At 43.1% G+C, this 18197-nt stretch overlaps 1 protein-coding gene across 1 annotated transcript in view; it reads left to right on the top strand.

The window, feature by feature from the left end:
- Positions 1-18197, top strand: part of Kiaa1467 (KIAA1467 ortholog) — a 32111-nt gene that overhangs the window by 336 nt on the left and 13578 nt on the right. The window contains exons 2-5 of the mRNA XM_005378980.2: positions 9773-10171; positions 12767-12865; positions 16421-16609; positions 17435-17565. Of these exons, the coding sequence (XP_005379037.1) occupies positions 9773-10171; positions 12767-12865; positions 16421-16609; positions 17435-17565 (818 nt within the window). The remainder of the gene's footprint in view (positions 1-9772; positions 10172-12766; positions 12866-16420; positions 16610-17434; positions 17566-18197) is intronic.

The raw sequence follows: 18197 nt of genomic DNA on the forward strand, positions 1-18197 counted from the left end.
CGGGGGGCGCCGGGAGGTGGCCCGGAGCGAGCCGCGGCGGTGACCGCAGCAGAGCGCGTGTCGCCGCGGTCCCCAAGGCAGGGCTGGTGAGGGGAGCATCCTTCAGCGAGAGCCGAGGACCAGGTGCAGCGGGGACTCCATCTCCTTCTGTCTTGGGCTGGCTGGACCTGGGCGGACGCAGTGGGCTGCAGGATGGGAAGCGAGCCTGCGGGGAACAGTTACTCCCCTTACTGACAGCGTGACGCAGCTGAGAGCTGAGTGAGACAGGTATTTCCCTCCCAGGAAGATAAGACAATTAGGAGGATGGCTAATTGAATTGCTCAGGGTCACACAGGCAGTGTTGGAGAAGCTTGGCCTTGAACGTCAAGGGTGTTTTGGACTCGGATCCTGAGCTTTTGACTACACTTAAGTCTCTGGTTGCTGAAGCGAAGAGTGGGAAATGATTTGGCGCCTGTTAGCTGCCTGTAACATATGGAATATTCTGTAAGGAAGTGCTGGTGGCGATGACAGCTTCCAGAGGTGGTTCAGTACTTCGGGCAGCAGCTCCAAGTTGTTTTCCCCTTTCATCTTAAACTGCTAGAATAGGACTGTACTGTTAGAAACTTGCTACTTTAATCAAAGTGTATTTATTCTGCCCAACTAAATTTTAAACACTTAGGCTTTAGAAAATTTTATGGTTCTATATAAATTTTAAACGTTGTTATCAGCATTTATTTGCTGATAACTAAAAATATTTGAGGGAAAGGCGATTGCTTTCCCTGGCATTGTATGGTTTTCTTTCTTTATTTCTTAAGACAGAATCTCACTCTGTAATTCAGGCTGGCCTAGCCCAGGCTGGTCTCGAACTGATGGCAGTCCTCCTGCCTCAGCCTACCAAGTGCTGGGATTACAGGTGTGCGCCACCATGCACGGATCCCTGGCATTGTAGAAAGGGCTAGTTGGGTGCCTGGTGGGTGCCAGCTGGAGACTGCCGGGGAATCTCAAGGTCCTTGTTCTCAAGGAGCTTCAAGTTTGTTGCAGTGAGACAAGTCTTGTGCCTTGGGTGACTCTGGGTTGGAGATGAATTTGCATTGCTGTCCTTGGTCTTCATAACTTCAGACAGATTTTTTTTTCTCATGGGCTCATTAGAACATGGCTGGGAAACTGATAATATGTATCGTGGGATGTGTACATAATACCATATCAAAATTGAATGAGAGACATGCCCCTTTCCTTGCAGAATTAATCTACTTTGGAAAGAGTGGCTTTAGGAGAGCATGACATCCATTCAAATGTCAGACATATTTAGCTTGCTTTCCTCCTGCTCCTCTCCCTCCTCTTCTCCCTCCTCCCCTTCTTCATTTTTGGTCCTTGTTTTATTTCAGCATAACTAATTGTTATGCTTTGAGGATGAGAATGCAAGAAAGATCTTGATTTAGAAACGCATGAACTCTTTCATGGTCTCGCATCCTGAGGCTGTGACATCTGTACTCTCTGGAGTATTCAGTTGTAGCATCTCGGTCAGTTGAGAGTGGAGTAAGGGATTTTGTAGCCCAGTCCTTGGGCCTGTGTCTGGACCGTCGCTTGGCTCGGAGAAGGTGGTGGATTCTTTTTTAGGCCTGGATATATTAAGCATATGTTCTTTTGTGTGCTGTGGATTTTTTCCCCCACTTGTACTTTTTCTGGTTTCTTTCGTCCTTTCTCCACTCCACCCACAAGACAAATTTGGGCTTTTCTGTTAGGTAGATGTTGCTGTCTTAGAGCTGGTTTTGGATGTGCCGTGTCTGGGGCAGTGAGACTAGTCCTGTTTGGGTCGTTTTACCCTGGTTAACATCCTCTCTGTTTTTCTGTGTGAAGAATGCAGAATAGAGCAGGATACAGGCTCAGGTTTAAATCCAGGCTTCACCTGAGTAGCAACTTAATCTCTTTAGGCTTTAGCTTCCTTATCTGTAATGATAGTGTTATTATGGAACGTTCACTCCATGCCACACGCTATACTACATATTTACCTCACACGGCTATTTGGAATAGTAAAAGAGATGGATGTACTTAACTTCTGACATGTTAGCTGTTATTAATATTATTATTATTATTATTATTATTATTAGTGGTACCGTGATCATTTATGAATTTGGGACCTGCAATTGCCACTGTTCGCAGACCTCAACAGCCTGGTAATGAAGGAGCAGTTGCTGGGAATGTATGTCTTTTCTCGTACCCTTTCACTAAGCCCAGGATGAAAAGATGTTTGGCTCACGTGTATGATATGAGGTTAATTAGTAACAGAAGAACAATATGACATTTATAAAGCCTGTGGAACAACTTATCTCTTAAGTATATATTTTTTTAGGTCATTTTAAAGATTGAAAGCCAAACTGCAGGGAATAACAGAGCATAATGTTATTGTTACAGTTTCTTTTATTACTTGTGATTTAGAGGGATTGTGCCTCTGGATAAACTAATCTATGATATGAATTATTTACCCTTAGTTATAGTTACCTATTCCAGAGTGTGTGTGCATATATATACTATAGTATAGTATAGTGTATGTTACAGGGTAGTGTATGTTGTAGAATATTTTCCTGAAAACATTTGGGAATGGCATTATAGTATATTTAGGACTTTAGCGAATTGCTCTATACCATGTTGGAAATGATATTTAGTTGGCATCCTCCATCTCTCCTGGAGGAAAAGCAATGCGGAAAGCTTGTTTATGTTGGTACATTACGAAATCAATGCCCTCTTCTGTATTCTTTCCAAATCTTTCATTGATTAGAAATCTGAAATCAGCAGGGATGGAGTGAGTGGTCACTGCTCTCAGCTTTGAAGCACGGGTTCGATTCTAGCTTCTCAGCCTGACTATGATCTAAAGCAAATCAGAGAACTTCTTATACTTTCTGTTGTTTTCTTTCTGCAGATACCCAGAAAACAATATAATTTAGGACTTCTTTGGTCAAACCATGCAATCTATAATAGTTAAGCTGAGGTTTGTTTTTGCAGTAGCTGAAAACAATATATTAGTGGAAAAGTAAATATTTATCATACTCTAAACGTTGGTCGGGAACTAGTCCTACTCTGCTATGTTCTTTCAAAGGAAGGCGCAGCAAACAGCATGGTAGCTCTGACTCCTTGTGTGCTTGCTTGTGTATTTCAGAGATGTTGCGGCCAGGTCAGAGTTCTGGGACCTCACACCACCGATTTTAGATACTGCTTCACTGTCTTCTATATTGCTATGGAAAAATCAGCCTGATTTTGTTCCCATCCTTAGAGATTTGATCTTTTTTTCCCTTGTCCTGGCTGCTCATAGCATTCCTTCTTTGTCCTTGAAGCCCAATGACCATACTAGGGTATGTTTCATTATTGATTATTCTGTATTGTATATTTTTGGCCTTTGTCTACCTTTTACTGTATAGTTTTAGGTCTTGCTTTATTGCAGGTACCTTTTTGTAGCTCCTTCTTTTTTTTTTTTTGGTCTTTTTGAGACAAGGTCTCACTATGCAGTTCAGGCTGGCCTTGAGCTCACTTTGTAGCCCAGGCTGGTCTCGAACTCGCAACAGTCCTGCTGCCTCAGCCTCCCAAGTGCTGGGATTACAGGCGTGTGCCACCACGCCCAGCTATATCTCCTTTTATTTTTGTTTTGTTTTTGAGACAGAGTTTCACTATATAATTCAGGCTGGCTTTGAATTCACTATGTAGACCAGGATCCTCCTGTCTCAGCCTCCCAAGTGCTGGGATTACGGGCCCAGCTTGTATCTCCTTTATTTTATAGTTAATTTTACTGGTACATTTTATATATACATTTTATCATAGGAAGTTTGTACCTGTGTATGATATATCTTAATTCTTTTTTTCCCCACTCCTCACCCCTCCCTTCCTTTCAATACTGTTTTTGGTTCTTTTCTGTTCTCTTTAGTTATGCACGTGCTCACCTTTGTTCTTTAAATCAGTCTTTTAAAATGCCTTGTTCACCAGGCATGGTGGCCCATGCCTATAATCTCAGCACTTGGGATGCTAAGGTAGGAGGGTCGCCACAAGTTTGAGGCCATCCTAGGCTATACAATAAGATCAAAGCCAGCCTCAACTACATAGTGAGAACCTGTCTCAAAAGAAAAACAGAAACAGAAAACACCTTGTTCATTTCTCTAGGAGCATAGAGGTAGCCAGTGCTGTCTAGAACATGAAAGACAACAGTATGTCTTCCTCAAAGTGTTGTTACAGAGATTCTAAGAGATTTCAGAGGGCTTGGGAGTGTTCCTAGTAAGTGCTCAAAACATCCAGCCTTCGTGTTACTTCATTGTATTTTGCTTACATTGTCACTGCTGTATGCTTTATGTTGCTGAGTCTGATTCTAATAAGAATTATTTTTTTCTCAAATTGCTTTATTATCATCGTCTCTTGTCTTCCTGGCTCTGCTTATTTACTTTTCTTTTTTTTTTTTTTTTAATTGAACTGCCAGGAAACGTTATATCTTTCTATGAGCCCTTATTTCAGAGAAGACCATTTTCTTTAATTTCCTAGACTCCCTGGGGAAGCAGCTGTTCATTATTTCTTCCATTTTATGGTAGAATTGGTGCAGCTTTGATTCTTTAACTGATTTTGCTTGCCATGTCTTGTCACCTCACTCTTGAATATTTGCAGAACTTTGTGGTATTTTGTGGAATGGATGTGGATAATACTTCTTTCTGATTGTTACTCGTATTTAAATGCGAGTAGATGTTTTATAAAGAGCTGTTGGCTAACACATGGGGCAGAGGCAGGGGCCTGCGGAGTGAGCTGGGCCAGCAGGAAGCTAGAGTTTCCTGCAGGCCTGCTAACTCAGATCTCTCTCCCCCAGCAGCTTCTGTGGCTGTCTCTACCCCAGGAGAATGCTGGTTTATCACTGGGCCTGAAAGTGCTGATAAAGCCTTTGATTCTCTTTGTGTGTTGTGTGGGTTTTCAACCTACTGCCCCTGAACTTCAAATTCGCCTTTGTTATCTGATCTGTGAAAGTGGATCTGGAGTTTTTTAAAGACCAAGTTTATCTTTCTTTAGTTATTATTCCTTAGCGGGAGGGTACCTTTAAGTTGTCGTCCGTCTTTATATTTACCCACCTATAATTAATATTTTTTTGTGTATTGACTTATCTTCTTCCAATTACTGTCTGGTTCTTGTTTCCTCATAAGGCACAGTCTGTGCAAACAAACAAACAACAACAACAAACAAAACCAGGCTCCTCAGAACTTGACTGTGCGTATGGTTACTTTTTTAACTTGCCATACTAAAAGGTTGCTTCTTGTAAAGATATTGGCTTACGTGTTTTCTCTTTACCTGTGTGATGCTGAGTGGAGCTCACAAGCATTGCTATGATCCTTGACTTTCTCTTTCCAAGCAAAAAATTTTTGGTTGAGCTATGTATTTGTGAAACAGGGAGGTGGAACACCTTGAAATAGACTCTGCTGTTGACTGCATGAGTTTCAATCCTGGCTTTTCTTCTTGCTACTTCTGTAATCTTAGGCAATTTACCTCTGTATATTTTAGTTTCCTTGTTGATAAAATAGGAATAATAATAACCTACCACGTAGGGTAGGAGGACTAAATGAATTAATACATGTGAGGACTAAATGAATTAATACATGTAAAACGCTTGGGCCAGTGCCTGGGATGGTAAACACTGAATACATTTCCAGCGTTCGTTATCATTATCATTATCATCAATTCTGTGAACTCTGCTCCTTACCGAGCATTTGCAGATGGATGTGCCCAATGTGGTGGTATTTCCTCAATTAGATACAAGTTTCACTGTGTTTGACAACTGTTGTTCATAAATTGTGGTTTGGGACTGTGAGCTGTTTCCTTTTTTCCTTTTTTTTTTTTCCGTTTTCTCTTTTTCCTCTCCCTGGTTTTAGGGAAAATAGTGTGACAGAAATGTTTTCCTATGCCACCACTAACTGTAGGGGTGTAAGCCTTCTAAAAGGACCAGTTCAACAGCTCCCCTCCCCAAAGAATGCTTGTGAATTGTGTTTATAGATTTATTAATGATTTTCTACATTTCTACAGCATATGTAGCCAATTTTCTTCCTTCCTGCCTGTGACAGTATATGATAATGAATTTCCTTTAAATATTTTGTTAGCCAGTATTTTATTAACGATTTCACTTTGGCAAAGGTGCTGTTTTAGCTTATGTTTGTTGCAAGGTGGAGACTGACAAGAGAGATTGAATAAAGTAGATGCGGATGCTAAAATTTTAACTTGGTATTGAAGGTCCAGTTGCACAAAATTAAAGGATGGCTTGAATGTGTGTTAAAAGTGCTTTGGAGTTTTAGCTGAATCAGTTGTGTGGTGTGACTGCCAAGAAAGCGTCCACAATTTTAGATTGCTGTGATTGAATTGTATTGTACTCTCTGGAATCACCAGAGCACAGTTCCGCCTTTTCCTTCTCTGGTCTGCACCCTGGAACTACACCCAGTTCTGGAAAATGTACCTTAAACGCACTGCCATGGTACATTGTGTCTGAGGAGAGCGATCAGGATGTTAAGGACACCTGAAGCAAGGCTTTGTTAAGGACTGGGTTGCAAGAGGTAAAGGTGTTTACCTTGGAGGTGCGAAGGCTGGCCAAGGACATTTGGGAAAAATAATGACAACCATAGTAATGGTAATGATACTAATTGAAGCTTAAAGTCATTGAGTGTGACCACAAGCCAGGCACTAAGAACAATCAATGTGTTATCTTATTTAAACCTCGTAAAAATCCTCTGAGACAGGAGCAGTCAGTATTCCATTTCATAAAGAGGCAAATTGAGGCTCAATGAAGTTCAGACATTTGAGGTCACACAGTTAACAAGAGGGCTGAGATTTATCTTTTGTTTGTCTCATTGTGAAAACCTGAGCTCTTAAATTCTGTGCATCTCTGATATTTGCACACATATGAAAGGACTTGAATGTGAAGTGCTAACTACCCTGAAAGCAGGTTCTTGACTCTAAAACAGTGTTTTCTAGATTCTAGGCCAGTGGATTCTCTAGTGCTGCTCATGTTCAGGTGCATGCTAAGTGACAGCTTGGTATTTTGGAGTGGGGTTGGCAGGGGATTATGTGATCTTTAAAATCTCTTCAACTCTGAGGATTTGGGGATCTTGTATATGTTTTCCTCTTTGTCAGGTATATTTAAAAGTTTTTAGAAAAATTGTACAAAATACAGATACCATAAAATTTACCGACTTAACCACTTCAAGTGTATAGTTCAAGATTATATATATATATGTTTACATTATTGGGAAGCCACTCTCTGGAACTTTTTCATCTTGTAAAAGTGAAACTCCATACCTACTAAACAACCACCACCAATTTCCTCCAGATCTGAGAAATCACCATTCTCCTTTCTGTTTCTGTGAATTTGACTGCTCTAGATACCTCATATAAGAATCGTACTATCTATTTTCTCAGGCCTGGCTTATTTCACTCTGTGTGATGTCCTTGATCTTCATCCATAGTGTACCATGTGCCAGCATTGGCTTCCTTTTTAAGGTCACACAGCAGTACGTGGCATGTGTGTACCATATTTGGTTATCATGTCAGGTATATTTTAATTAAAAACAAAACAACCAACCACTTAAAAAGTTTTAGAGCTGATATTAACATAACAATTTATGGCTCTGTTTGCAAATTATATATTGAGTTACTTGGGATGGAAGTAGATTGATGTACTTTAATTAACAAAATTATTTGCATTATAGTAGGATTATACATTATAGGAGATCAGCCTGAACCTCTGCTGACCTGGCCCTATGGTATATCCTAGAAGTACTATCTTGAATTAAATTCCTAATAATCAGTTTATTTTCTTAAAACTTGTGCCTTTAAAAAAAATCCAATCTCTATTGGACAAATGAATAGCTTTGAAATGAGAATAAAGGGAAATTTCTAGTTATTAGCCTTCCATATTACTTAGTATTATCTGTGGTTTTTTTTTTTTTTTTTCTTTTGTAGAGTGCTTAATGTTATAAAGTAATTCTGTGGAACATTGCTCTTTTAAAATCAAACATTTGTTGTTTTTCTGTGTACCAAATACTAAACTTTAGACTAGAGTTTTCCTCTCCATTTCTGGCCTCCATGTCTGATTTATTGCTTCATTTCTGGTGTTGAGCAAACTGAGATGTGGTATGGGAAATGGCATCACTAAATGGCCCAGAGGCAGAGATTGGCATCAAGAGTTTTTCTTCCTATGAGCTGAGTTGTGTTTTTTGAAATTTGCTTCTGAACAAAAGATGTAACAATAGCATTTACCTTAGTAGCAGCTTGCCAGGTAAATTTCCAAACAAAGGATATTTTTCTTGGTTATAACATAAAAAAAAGGCATAAAATCATTCAGTCATTGGTAGTGAGGGCCAGAGTTTGGCATAGGAGCTGCACTTATGCCCTCCTATAATTTCTATCTCTCAGTCCTTCCAAATCAATGTAGGGTCCAAGTAAAACAGTACTTGCTGTGCATACCAGCTTTTCACAAGTCTTCTACCACTCCTGTCCTGCTAGGTTATCACCTTTCTGGGGCACTTGCTCAGAACACAGTCTGAAAGGTAAACTCTGTGTACCGCAAGATATACTGGAAGGACGTTCAGACCACAGGACAGTGTGAGAAGTGAAATTTCAGTAAAATCTCCGGGTGACATTTAGTGTTCTACTTAAGTCCCCAGAGAAGCAATTGGGAACCCATGACTAGGACCATGAGGAGCAATGTACAGAGTGGAATTTTCTAGATGTTTACTAGGAAAGACGAGGGGATCATAAACCTAAGAAATCAAAGGCAATAATGCATGTTAGGTGTGTGGAAAGTTGATATAAGAGCCATAAGTTTTTCATAAGAGAGAGTTAAGCAAATTAAGAAAGCTTTCTATAAACTGAAGATACTTGAAATTTGCTATTTTGCTTGTCTTCTTTAATTTTTTTTTTTTTTTTTGGGGGTGGTGCTGGGGATTGAACTCAGGGACACACTGTCTGTCTACTATCTCTCTGTCTCTCTGTCTGTTTCTCTATCTCTGTCTCTCTCTCTGTCAGTGTTCAGTCAGGCCCGCTTTGAACTTGTGATCCCCGCCTCAGTCTCGCAAGTGCTGGCATCAGAAGTGTGAACCACCACACCTGGCTTAATTGGCACATAGTAACTGTACATATTTATAGGGTACAGTGTGACATTTCAATACAATGTGTATACAAGGTGAAATGATCAGATGAGGGTAATGGGCCTATCCCTCATCTCTGATTTTTACATTTCTTTGTGTTGAAAGCATTTAAAAACTTCTCCATCAGCTATTTTGAAATACTCAATTAATTGTTGTCAACCATAGTTAACCTACTGTGCCAAAGAACATCAGAGGTTATTGCCCCAATCTAGTAGCACCTCTACCTGCTGACCATCCTTTCTCCCTCCCCTCCCCACATCCTTCTACGCCTCTGCTAAGTGTCATTCTATTCTGTACTTCTATGTGATCAAGATTTAGCTTCTGCATAGAAGCGAAGACGTGCAGTATTTGTCTTTCTGTTCCCAATTTATTTCATTTAACATAATGATCTCCATTTCCTGCATGTTGCCACATCCTTTCCAATTTTCCTGACCTGGTGCTGGCAATAATTCTGAAGTATTGTGCTTTACCCTTCCTCCCATTGTCCCTATTACCCTTTGTGGGCATCTAATTTTACAGATGGCTTCCTATAAACCCATAGGTTTTTTTGCTTTCTGTGTTTCCCTAGGTGTTTGCAGTTGCTGTAGTTTGGTGAGGGTTTCTCCTTGCTGGTTCTCCTTGACACCGTCCTTCTGTTTTCTCAGGAAAGAAGAGCCCAGACCTTGGGGAGTACGATCCCCTCACCCAGGCTGACAGCGATGAGAGCGAAGATGATCTTGTGCTTAACTTGCAGCAGAAGAATGGAGGGGTCAAAAATGGGAAGAGTCCTCTGGGAGAAGCGCCAGAGCCTGACTCCGATGCAGAGGTTGCCGGGCCTGCAAAGCCACATCTCTCTGAAGTCACCACAGAGGGGTACCCCTCAGAACCCCTCGGGGCCCTGGAGCAGAAGGCAACCTCCTCTCTCGCGTCCTACGTGCGCACATCTGTCTTCTTGCTAACGTTGGGGATCTCAATGATCCTGGTGCTCCTCTGTGCTTTCCTCATCCCCTGTCCCCCCAGAGACCTGCACAGCACTTGGAGCCGCCGCTTGGGCTCCCAGCGAGGTGAGTGGTGGGATTTTCAGTGCTAGTTCTGTAAAGTGTTATGGCATTACCTGATTGAACTTTCCCTCCAAATCTTAAAAATGAACGCGTGTCATAGAGTACTGTACTCCACCCCCCACGCGTGGAAGTGGTGAGGAGGTTACGATTTGAAATAAGACAGTGGCTGCGTGGCTCCGCCTCCCGACATGGTGTCATGTAGCACAGGTTTAGATGCAGAGAGGACAGCGTGTTGCTTTGCTGGGTTCCTGCCGGGGAACAAACACTGCAGTGGGCGAATGGAAAGTAAGGCTCCAGGCCCCTCAGGCCTTCTTTGATTATATAAGCTTGGCCTAATTAAAATTTAGAATAATTTCATTTCCCGTGGAAGGCAGTTGCCGTTGTATTTTTCTTAGTCCCAGTGGTTAGGGTGGTGCTGCCCGAGAGAGGCCACCTTTTTATCTCTGAAACCTCTTGGTCTGGACCGGGGGTTGTATTTCAGCTGTGCCAAGCAGTTGTCTCCTGTGAACTGGATGAGGCTGTCCCCAGACACCTCCTGTAGTCTTGACAGGGGAGAGCCTTTTCTCTGCTGCTTCTCGGATCCCAGCTGAATTAGCTTCTGGTGGGCTCTGTGTTGTCATCTTTGGGTCTCTTAAGGCAAATTTAGTTTACGTGTGTGATATTTATATGACGTGTGAAGCCTGGTAACAAATTCGTGGTTATCTAACACTCAGCTTGAGAGATAGAACATATTGCTAAGTGAAATAAACCAGACAGAGAAGGATATATTTATGGTGTCTCCTATATGAGAAACCCAAAATGTAAAAAATTTAAATATGAAAATATAAAAAATTTAAAGAGTAAAATAGAGACGGTAGGAAACAGAAATAGAATCATTACAGATAGGAAAGGGATATGGGGAGGGAGAAGGTGAGAGGGAAGTAAAAATGACCACGACGTGATATGTATATGTACCAGTTCTCCAAGACACATGCAGTTATGATATATTGCAAATATATATGTACAAAAAGGCCAAGAAAGACATAGAATGTTAAGCCATGCATGGTGACACATCCCTGTGATCTTAGTACTCTGGGGGCTGAGGCAGGAGTATCTCAAGTTTGAGCCTAGCCTGTGCAGTTTGACTTGCTGAGACCCAAATAAGAAGTGCTGAGGATGTAGTTCAGGGCAACGGCTCTGGGTTCAATCCCCAGTGCCAAGAAAAAAAAAAAGAGAGGGAGAGAAAAAGAAATAGCACATTATCCAGATCTCTGTAGTCTCCTTCGTTTTCCCTGACTGTGTCCTCCTCTGGTCACCATAAGTTCTGCTTGCCTCAACTTTGTGTTGATTATCCTTTGGCTAAGTTTTACCACACTGACATATATCCTAAGCAATCTGCTTATTTATTTTGGCTCTTCTTGAGTTTTACATAACTGTGGTCACATAGACTTGCTTTTTTGTTTAGCATGAGGTTTTGAAATAATATTTTTGAGGTTAATCCCATCTCTCCTTTGCCTATCTGGGGTTTATTCAGTTTTACTGCTGTTGAATCTTCCATGATGTGAATATCCCCTGACTTATTTATCCATTTTACTATTGATGAACATTTACATGGCTTCCAGTCTTTTTTTTTTTTTTTTTTTAAATAACTGATGCTGCTAAGGACGTTTTGGTGTGGGTCTCCTGATCCAGGAGGTAACAAATTCCCTAAGGCCTAAACCTCGGAGCAGGGTCAGAGTGTGTGTGCCCATTCATTTTTACGGGTTGATCTTCAGAGTGGTTTTGTCAATTTATTCTTCACTTGCAATGTGTGAGTTTTCTCCAAATTTGGCAGGCTCCCCTTGACTCCACACTTGTGATGGGGGAGAGGTCCACCTTTGTCACTGCCTGTGGGATGCAAGTCCAGGCTCCCCACCAGCCCCGGGGACACCACCCTGTGTCATGTCAGAGCTGCAGGCTTCCCTTGTGTATGAAGGGCCTTGGTTACTTCTAGGTAGGATGGCAGACTTGGCTTCCCGGCCTTCTCTGTCCTGACCTGGTGTGGAAGGGGTGCTTATCAGCCAGCACCAGGTGGAAGTAGGGCTGCCAGTCCAGCCTTTGCTCCGTGCATGTATGAGCATGCGTGAACTGCCTCCAGGGCCATGGTTTTTTGTGTGTAGATCAGTTGGATTGGAGCAGTCCCTATTTGAAACATTTCTGCCTGGCCAGGTTGCTCCTTCCCTGGTGCTTTGCCTAGAAAAGCCAGCATTTCTTGGGGTTCTTGGTTTGCGCCTGTGGCATTTCTAGGTTGCTGACTTCTTCAGCACCTTGTCTGAGAAATACGAGGCCCAAAGAAAACCCAGGGGACTCAGCACCTTGTCATCCGTGGTTCTGGCCATCTCTAGTCTATCTGCCTTCATCTGTCCTTTTTGCAGACCCTTGCTATGTTTTATGTGTAGCGTCCAAGGCTTTTGAGACAGACTTAGAGGGCACCAGAGGTAGGGAAAAGTGTGTCTCTGCCTGGGAACCAGAAATCTGCCTGGTTTTTGTGGGTGCTGGTTGTGTTACGTATCTACACCTTTTCTCCCTGGCTTATGTGAATGTTCTCAGGCCCCTTTTGATTCTTTATGTGTATATCAGGTGGAGACCTGTCTCCGCTGGAATTGGCTGACGTGAATGGAGACGGCCTGCGGGATGTGCTTCTTTCCTTTGTGACATCAAGGAACGGGAGCTCAGCAGGTAAGGGGCACATCTTTCCAAGGCTGCTGTCACCAGGAGAAAGCATACGGTGTCCCCAGCGGAGCACCGCAGAAGAAGGTGTGCAGTGAACACAAAGTTAGCACACGTCCATCATACGTGAGTCAGATCAGAAAGTACTTACATGAAAGTGAAGCTTAGTTCAAGAAACCAGAGAGAGCTGAGTGTGGTGGCGCATGCCTGTAATTGCAGCACTCAGGTGGCTGAGGCAGGAGGATTATTGTGAGTTTGGGACCAGCCTGGGCTACAAAGTGAGCTCAAGGCCAGCCTGAACTGCATAGCGAGACCCTGTCTCAAAAAGATTAAAAAAAAAAAAAAGAAAAAGAAACCAGAGAGAGCTATGTTGGAAGGAGCTTTTAGTGGTTGCCTGGGCTGCTGAAGGAACTGTTCCCGAGAGGAAGTGGTTTGTTCGAGTTAATGCTTAGGTTTCTGGAGTTCCTCTGTCTGTTCTCCATCACCTCTTAGATCATAGTGAATATCATGCCTGGCCCACAGCCTTGTTCATGAGCTTACAGATGTGACCTGAAAAGGTAGTATGTATTTGAAACATTTATTACAATACAAGGCACATTTCCTTAATCTCTGCCTCAAAATAACCCCTCCTTGCTTCAAACATGTTTATCCTATCATTTTTGACAATTTCTGAAGCAGTTGTAAAGGTATTCTTTCATGAGTGTCTTTAGTTGCTCTGTCATGGATGCCTTAATGTCCTGAATTGATTCAAAATATTTACCTTTCATGGTCATTTTCACTTGGGTCATATGATGCCAGATCCGGTGAATAAGGCAGATGACACACTGTAATGGTTTTACAAGCCTTCCTTTCTCCATGGGCTGCCACTCAGCAGCAGCATTCACTGTATTTTTGATTATGCCTCATACAGACTCTTATAAAAGAGAATTCTCAGAACTGCTTCAGAAAGTGGCAAGAAAGATGGGGTAAGTGTGTTCAAAGCAAAGGGGAGCATTTTGAGGAAGTTTAATGGCAGTGTTTAAATATTTTTTTTTTTGAGACAGGGTTTCGCTTTGTAGTGAAGACTGGCTTTGATCACTGTATAGCCCAGGCTGGCCTCGAACTTGCAGTGATCTTCCTGCCTGAGCCTCCTAAATGCTGGGATTACAGGCGTGTGCTACCACGCCTGGTGATGGCAGTGTCTTTTACTAAATCTTGAAAATTTAAACTTTCACTGTATGTGTTGATTACCCCTTGTACACATCTCTGCGCACATACAGCCTGGCTGGGTGCTGTCTTCTACCCCTTTGGTTTACACTTCTGGATATCCTGCCCTCTGCTTGCAGAGGCTGGCCTATATGTCTGGGTCTCTCCGCCCTGACCATGTCTTGGTCGTCTCATTAAATCTTCCCCCACTTACCCTGAGCATGCTGCTTCTGAGGCCCTGGGTGTCATACTTGTCAACTGCAGAAGCAAGCCAAAGCACATTCTGTTTCCGCCTGGGGACACAGAGGCCCTGGTTTGTCCTGCAGCCTCTGTTTTAAGGTGGCATTAATTGCATTCTACCAACTGATACCAGAGCTGTAGTTGGAGACCAACAAAGCCCTGAGAACTACTTGTCCATCATTTAGGCCTTGGAATAAACATGGGGGTATGTTTTAGAGCTCTCTGAACTGTGCACACCTTTGACACAATTCGAAATACCTTTCTGGGGTTTAAGTGGTGTGTATAGAGGCAATTTGGGCAAAGATCAATGGCAGAAAACCTGTCGCCTACTCTTCATATAGTTGGACCTTGACTACATTGTTTTCCTGCCTGTGGCTCATGAATTAACCTTTGAAGTAAGATTTTCCTCATCTCCCTTTAGATTTAGGGGTGTGTTAGTCAGATGTTATTTTGCAGGATTTGCTACTGTGGAGATGCGTGATGGCGAGGCTGTGGGTTTGGACACCAGATGGACCGGCACAGATTGTTATAATAAGAATATAACCCAGTGTTCAGTGCTTTCTGTGTGCGTGCACCATTGTCAGTGTATAACATGTGAGCGATTTTACTCCTCAACGCAGTCCTATGAGGTACACTAATCTTATTTTTTGGGGGTAGACTATCTTATTGTTCCCCCCTTTGCAGATGGGGAAATTGACACATAGTGAGGTTCAGAAACTTTTAAAGAGCCCCTCCGTTGGTGACTGGTAGAGCTGGGATTCAGAGGCAGGAGTCAGGCCCTGGAGTTTAGGTCCTAGCCCTCAGGCCAGGTGGTTGTGCCCATAACGCACAAAGCTCTGTGCCACTGGGTGCAGCAGGAGTGGGCTTCTAATGGATTTGTTCATTGCTCCGTCCATCCATTCAGCGGCCATGAGTCAAGCGCTACTATGGCAGGTGCTGTGCTTGTCTCCAGGGCTGTGCTGCTTATGCAGAGACCTCACCAAGAAGAGAACAGGCTCTGCCTCAAGAAGCTGAGGGCTAATGGGGAAAGGGTGATCCTTTACTACCCTGGAAAATGAATCAGAGACGCTTTGGGGGTCAGGAAGGTCCTTGGGGAGGAAGGGTGGCACAGGACTAATCATAGCTTCCTTGAGACGTCTGGAAGCCAGTTTTGGTGCTGTACCACTGTTTGTCGTACGTAGCCTCTTCTGGCAACAAGGTCTGAAACAGCTAACCACAGCCTGCCGCTTGTTTTTAGGTCATATAGTTAGTTAGCCACAGTGAAGATTAGGTAGAACAAAGCTCTAAAACTTACGTTGGCTTCCCTGTTTTAGTTGTCACTGGGAGTGGCAAGTGTGTGGGATGAGTCAAGGTGTCTGTGCCCTGAAAGTGAAAGGAAGCTTGGCGAGAGTGTTATTATTCTACAGTATTAATTAAGTCACATAAAGCCTTGTTTACCACAGAGGTGAGCAACTCTCATTCCTTACCAGCTGTCCGCAGCCCTAGTATTAAGTCTTTCCAAGTCATCTTTCCCGCCTGGGACCAGAGCAGCTGATTCCATGGAGCTTTAGACCTGCTCTCTACCTGTAATTTTCAGGTTTATTTTTAAAAAACATTCTTTTTCTCCTCTTAGGAAGTGTTTGCTGCAGGTGATTATGATTCAGGTATTTTGCTCCCTGCTCTGCACATATTTTCGGTCAGGCTGGTGTTTCTGAGCATACCTTTCCCTCCTGGCTTTTTGTTTCCAGTAACTGTTTTCCATATGCTGGATTTTGCTCTTATCTTTTATTCAGCAAACAGTTGGGTCCTATGTGTACCAGGCATTTTGTAGGGTACTGAGGATATAGGAGTGAGTGAGGCGGTCTTTACCCTTCAGGACATCACCGTTAATGGCGGCTGAGATGTCAGGCAGGTAAACACTGTGCTGGGAAAAATACAGAAGCAGAGGTGTGGTGAGGCAGCCCCAGTGTCCTGTCCGACATAGGAAGTGCGTGAGCAGAGGCGACAGGTACTCTGTGTTCAGACCTCACTGCCAGCAATACACAGGGAGCCGAGCATACACATGTGAGCTGCTGCCTTCCCACCATCCTCCGGCTCAGCCCCACCTCTTCTCTCCTCTGCCTCCTCCTCTTGCTTATCTCTCTCGCTCTCTGCTCTTAGGTGGCTCAAGACCAGCTGCTGATCTTGTGTGCCTCTCGGGGATGAATGGCAGCACGCTGTGGTCTAGTCCCCTCCCAGAAGAGGTCCAAGATGTCACATGTTTGGATCTGATGCCAGGCAGCGTGGCTGAAGTCATCTGTCTTGTGACTGGGACACACAAGATGCTCAGCGCATTCAATGCAACATCAGGTGGAGATCATTTGCCACAAGAGATCTTTGCTGTAATGAATCGTAATTTGGGATTCTAACAGGCTGGTGGGGAGGGGACTTTTCTACTGTGGCAGGATGGAAAGTCTGATGTGCTACCATAAAAGGTGGTTATTAAGGAACTAAGATAAGAGGTTTGGGCAGATTGAGTAAATAGATCCATGTTTCAACCTGCTTGTTGATAAGATGGGGCTAAACCCAGAAACTAGCCGGAGGCTTTTGCTTATGAATTTTCTGCCTACTCTGTCGAAAAGATAGATGAGCTGTGTCCCTTCCTATTTGATATATGTGGGGTCTGTGCATAAACTTAGGCATTAACTACCTAAAAATATTTCTGGGAAGAAAGGAATGCTTGTTGAGGCATGTTAATTTGGCCTTTCACCTTCTTACTGGGTTTGTTTTTGTTTTTTTTTTTTTTTGTTTTTTCTCCGGTACCAGGAACCGAACTCACGACCTTGCGCTTGCCAGGCAGGCGCTTTGCCGCTGAGCTAAATACCCAGCCCCTTCTTACTGGGTTTGGACATGACAAAAAGAATGCAAAGCAATCCAATGTAATGAAGCTTCCTTATAGAATCAAAAGTAGCCTGCCAGTGTGCAGGTTACCGCCTGAGAAAAAGTCGGCTACAGTGCCTTGTGCCTCTAATCCCAGCTTCTTAAGGGACTGAGGCAGGAGGATCAGTTGAGCCTAGGAGTTCAAGACCAGCCTAGGCGACCTAACAGGATCTTGTTTCAAAGGAACAACTCCTCTCACCCCGCAAAAAGAGAGAAAAAGCCATACTAGTGATCACCCTCTTTGTCCTACCCCAGGGAAAGCCATGTGGACGCTCAGCCCAAACTCCCTGTCCAACGGCACCTTAGCTGCCCCTGCAGTGGTGCTGCCTGACTTGGATGAGGATGGCGTTAGAGATCTGGCAGTTCTGGCCATTGGTGAAACACAGGTATGGTCTCTATGAACTGTTTTTTTTTCTCTTACAGAGAAAACTTTATTTTTAGTTATCATAGTTCCTAATGTTGTAAATGCTTGAAAGTTTCTTTTTACACAAAACAAAGTGTAAATAAATTCACCTGGTGAGGTTAAGTGAATGAATGAGCATGTAAGCCCATTTTCCCAGAAGTCTCCTTACGGCTGCAGGGACTGTGGTGCAGTGAGCTCTGGGTGTGGGCGTGGCTGTGTCTGCCACCATTTGCAGCCCTGTGGTTTGGGCAAGCCGTGGGACTTCCCCAAGCTCTGTTTTTTTTTTTTTTTTTTTTTTCTTTTTGAGACAGGGTCTCGCTATGCAGTTCAGGCTGGCCTTGAGCTTACTTTGTAGCCCAGGGTGGTCTCCAACTCGCAAAGATCTTCCTGCCTCAGCCTCCTGAGTGCTGGGATTACAGGTGTGCGCCACCACGCCCAGCCCAAGCTCTAGTTTCTTCAGGCGTAAAAAATTGGACTATTTCATCTGGTTGTAGGTTTGCTGTGAAAATTAGAGTTGAACACATTTCAGGTTCCTAAAGTAGAGCCTACTTATTATATTTTAAAATGTATTGTTAGTTTTAGTATATTAAATATATTTAAATTATACTTCAACTA

Source organism: Chinchilla lanigera, unplaced genomic scaffold, assembly GCF_000276665.1.
Source record: "Chinchilla lanigera isolate Chin_1 unplaced genomic scaffold, ChiLan1.0 scaffold00012, whole genome shotgun sequence".
NCBI lineage: Eukaryota > Metazoa > Chordata > Mammalia > Rodentia > Chinchillidae > Chinchilla > Chinchilla lanigera.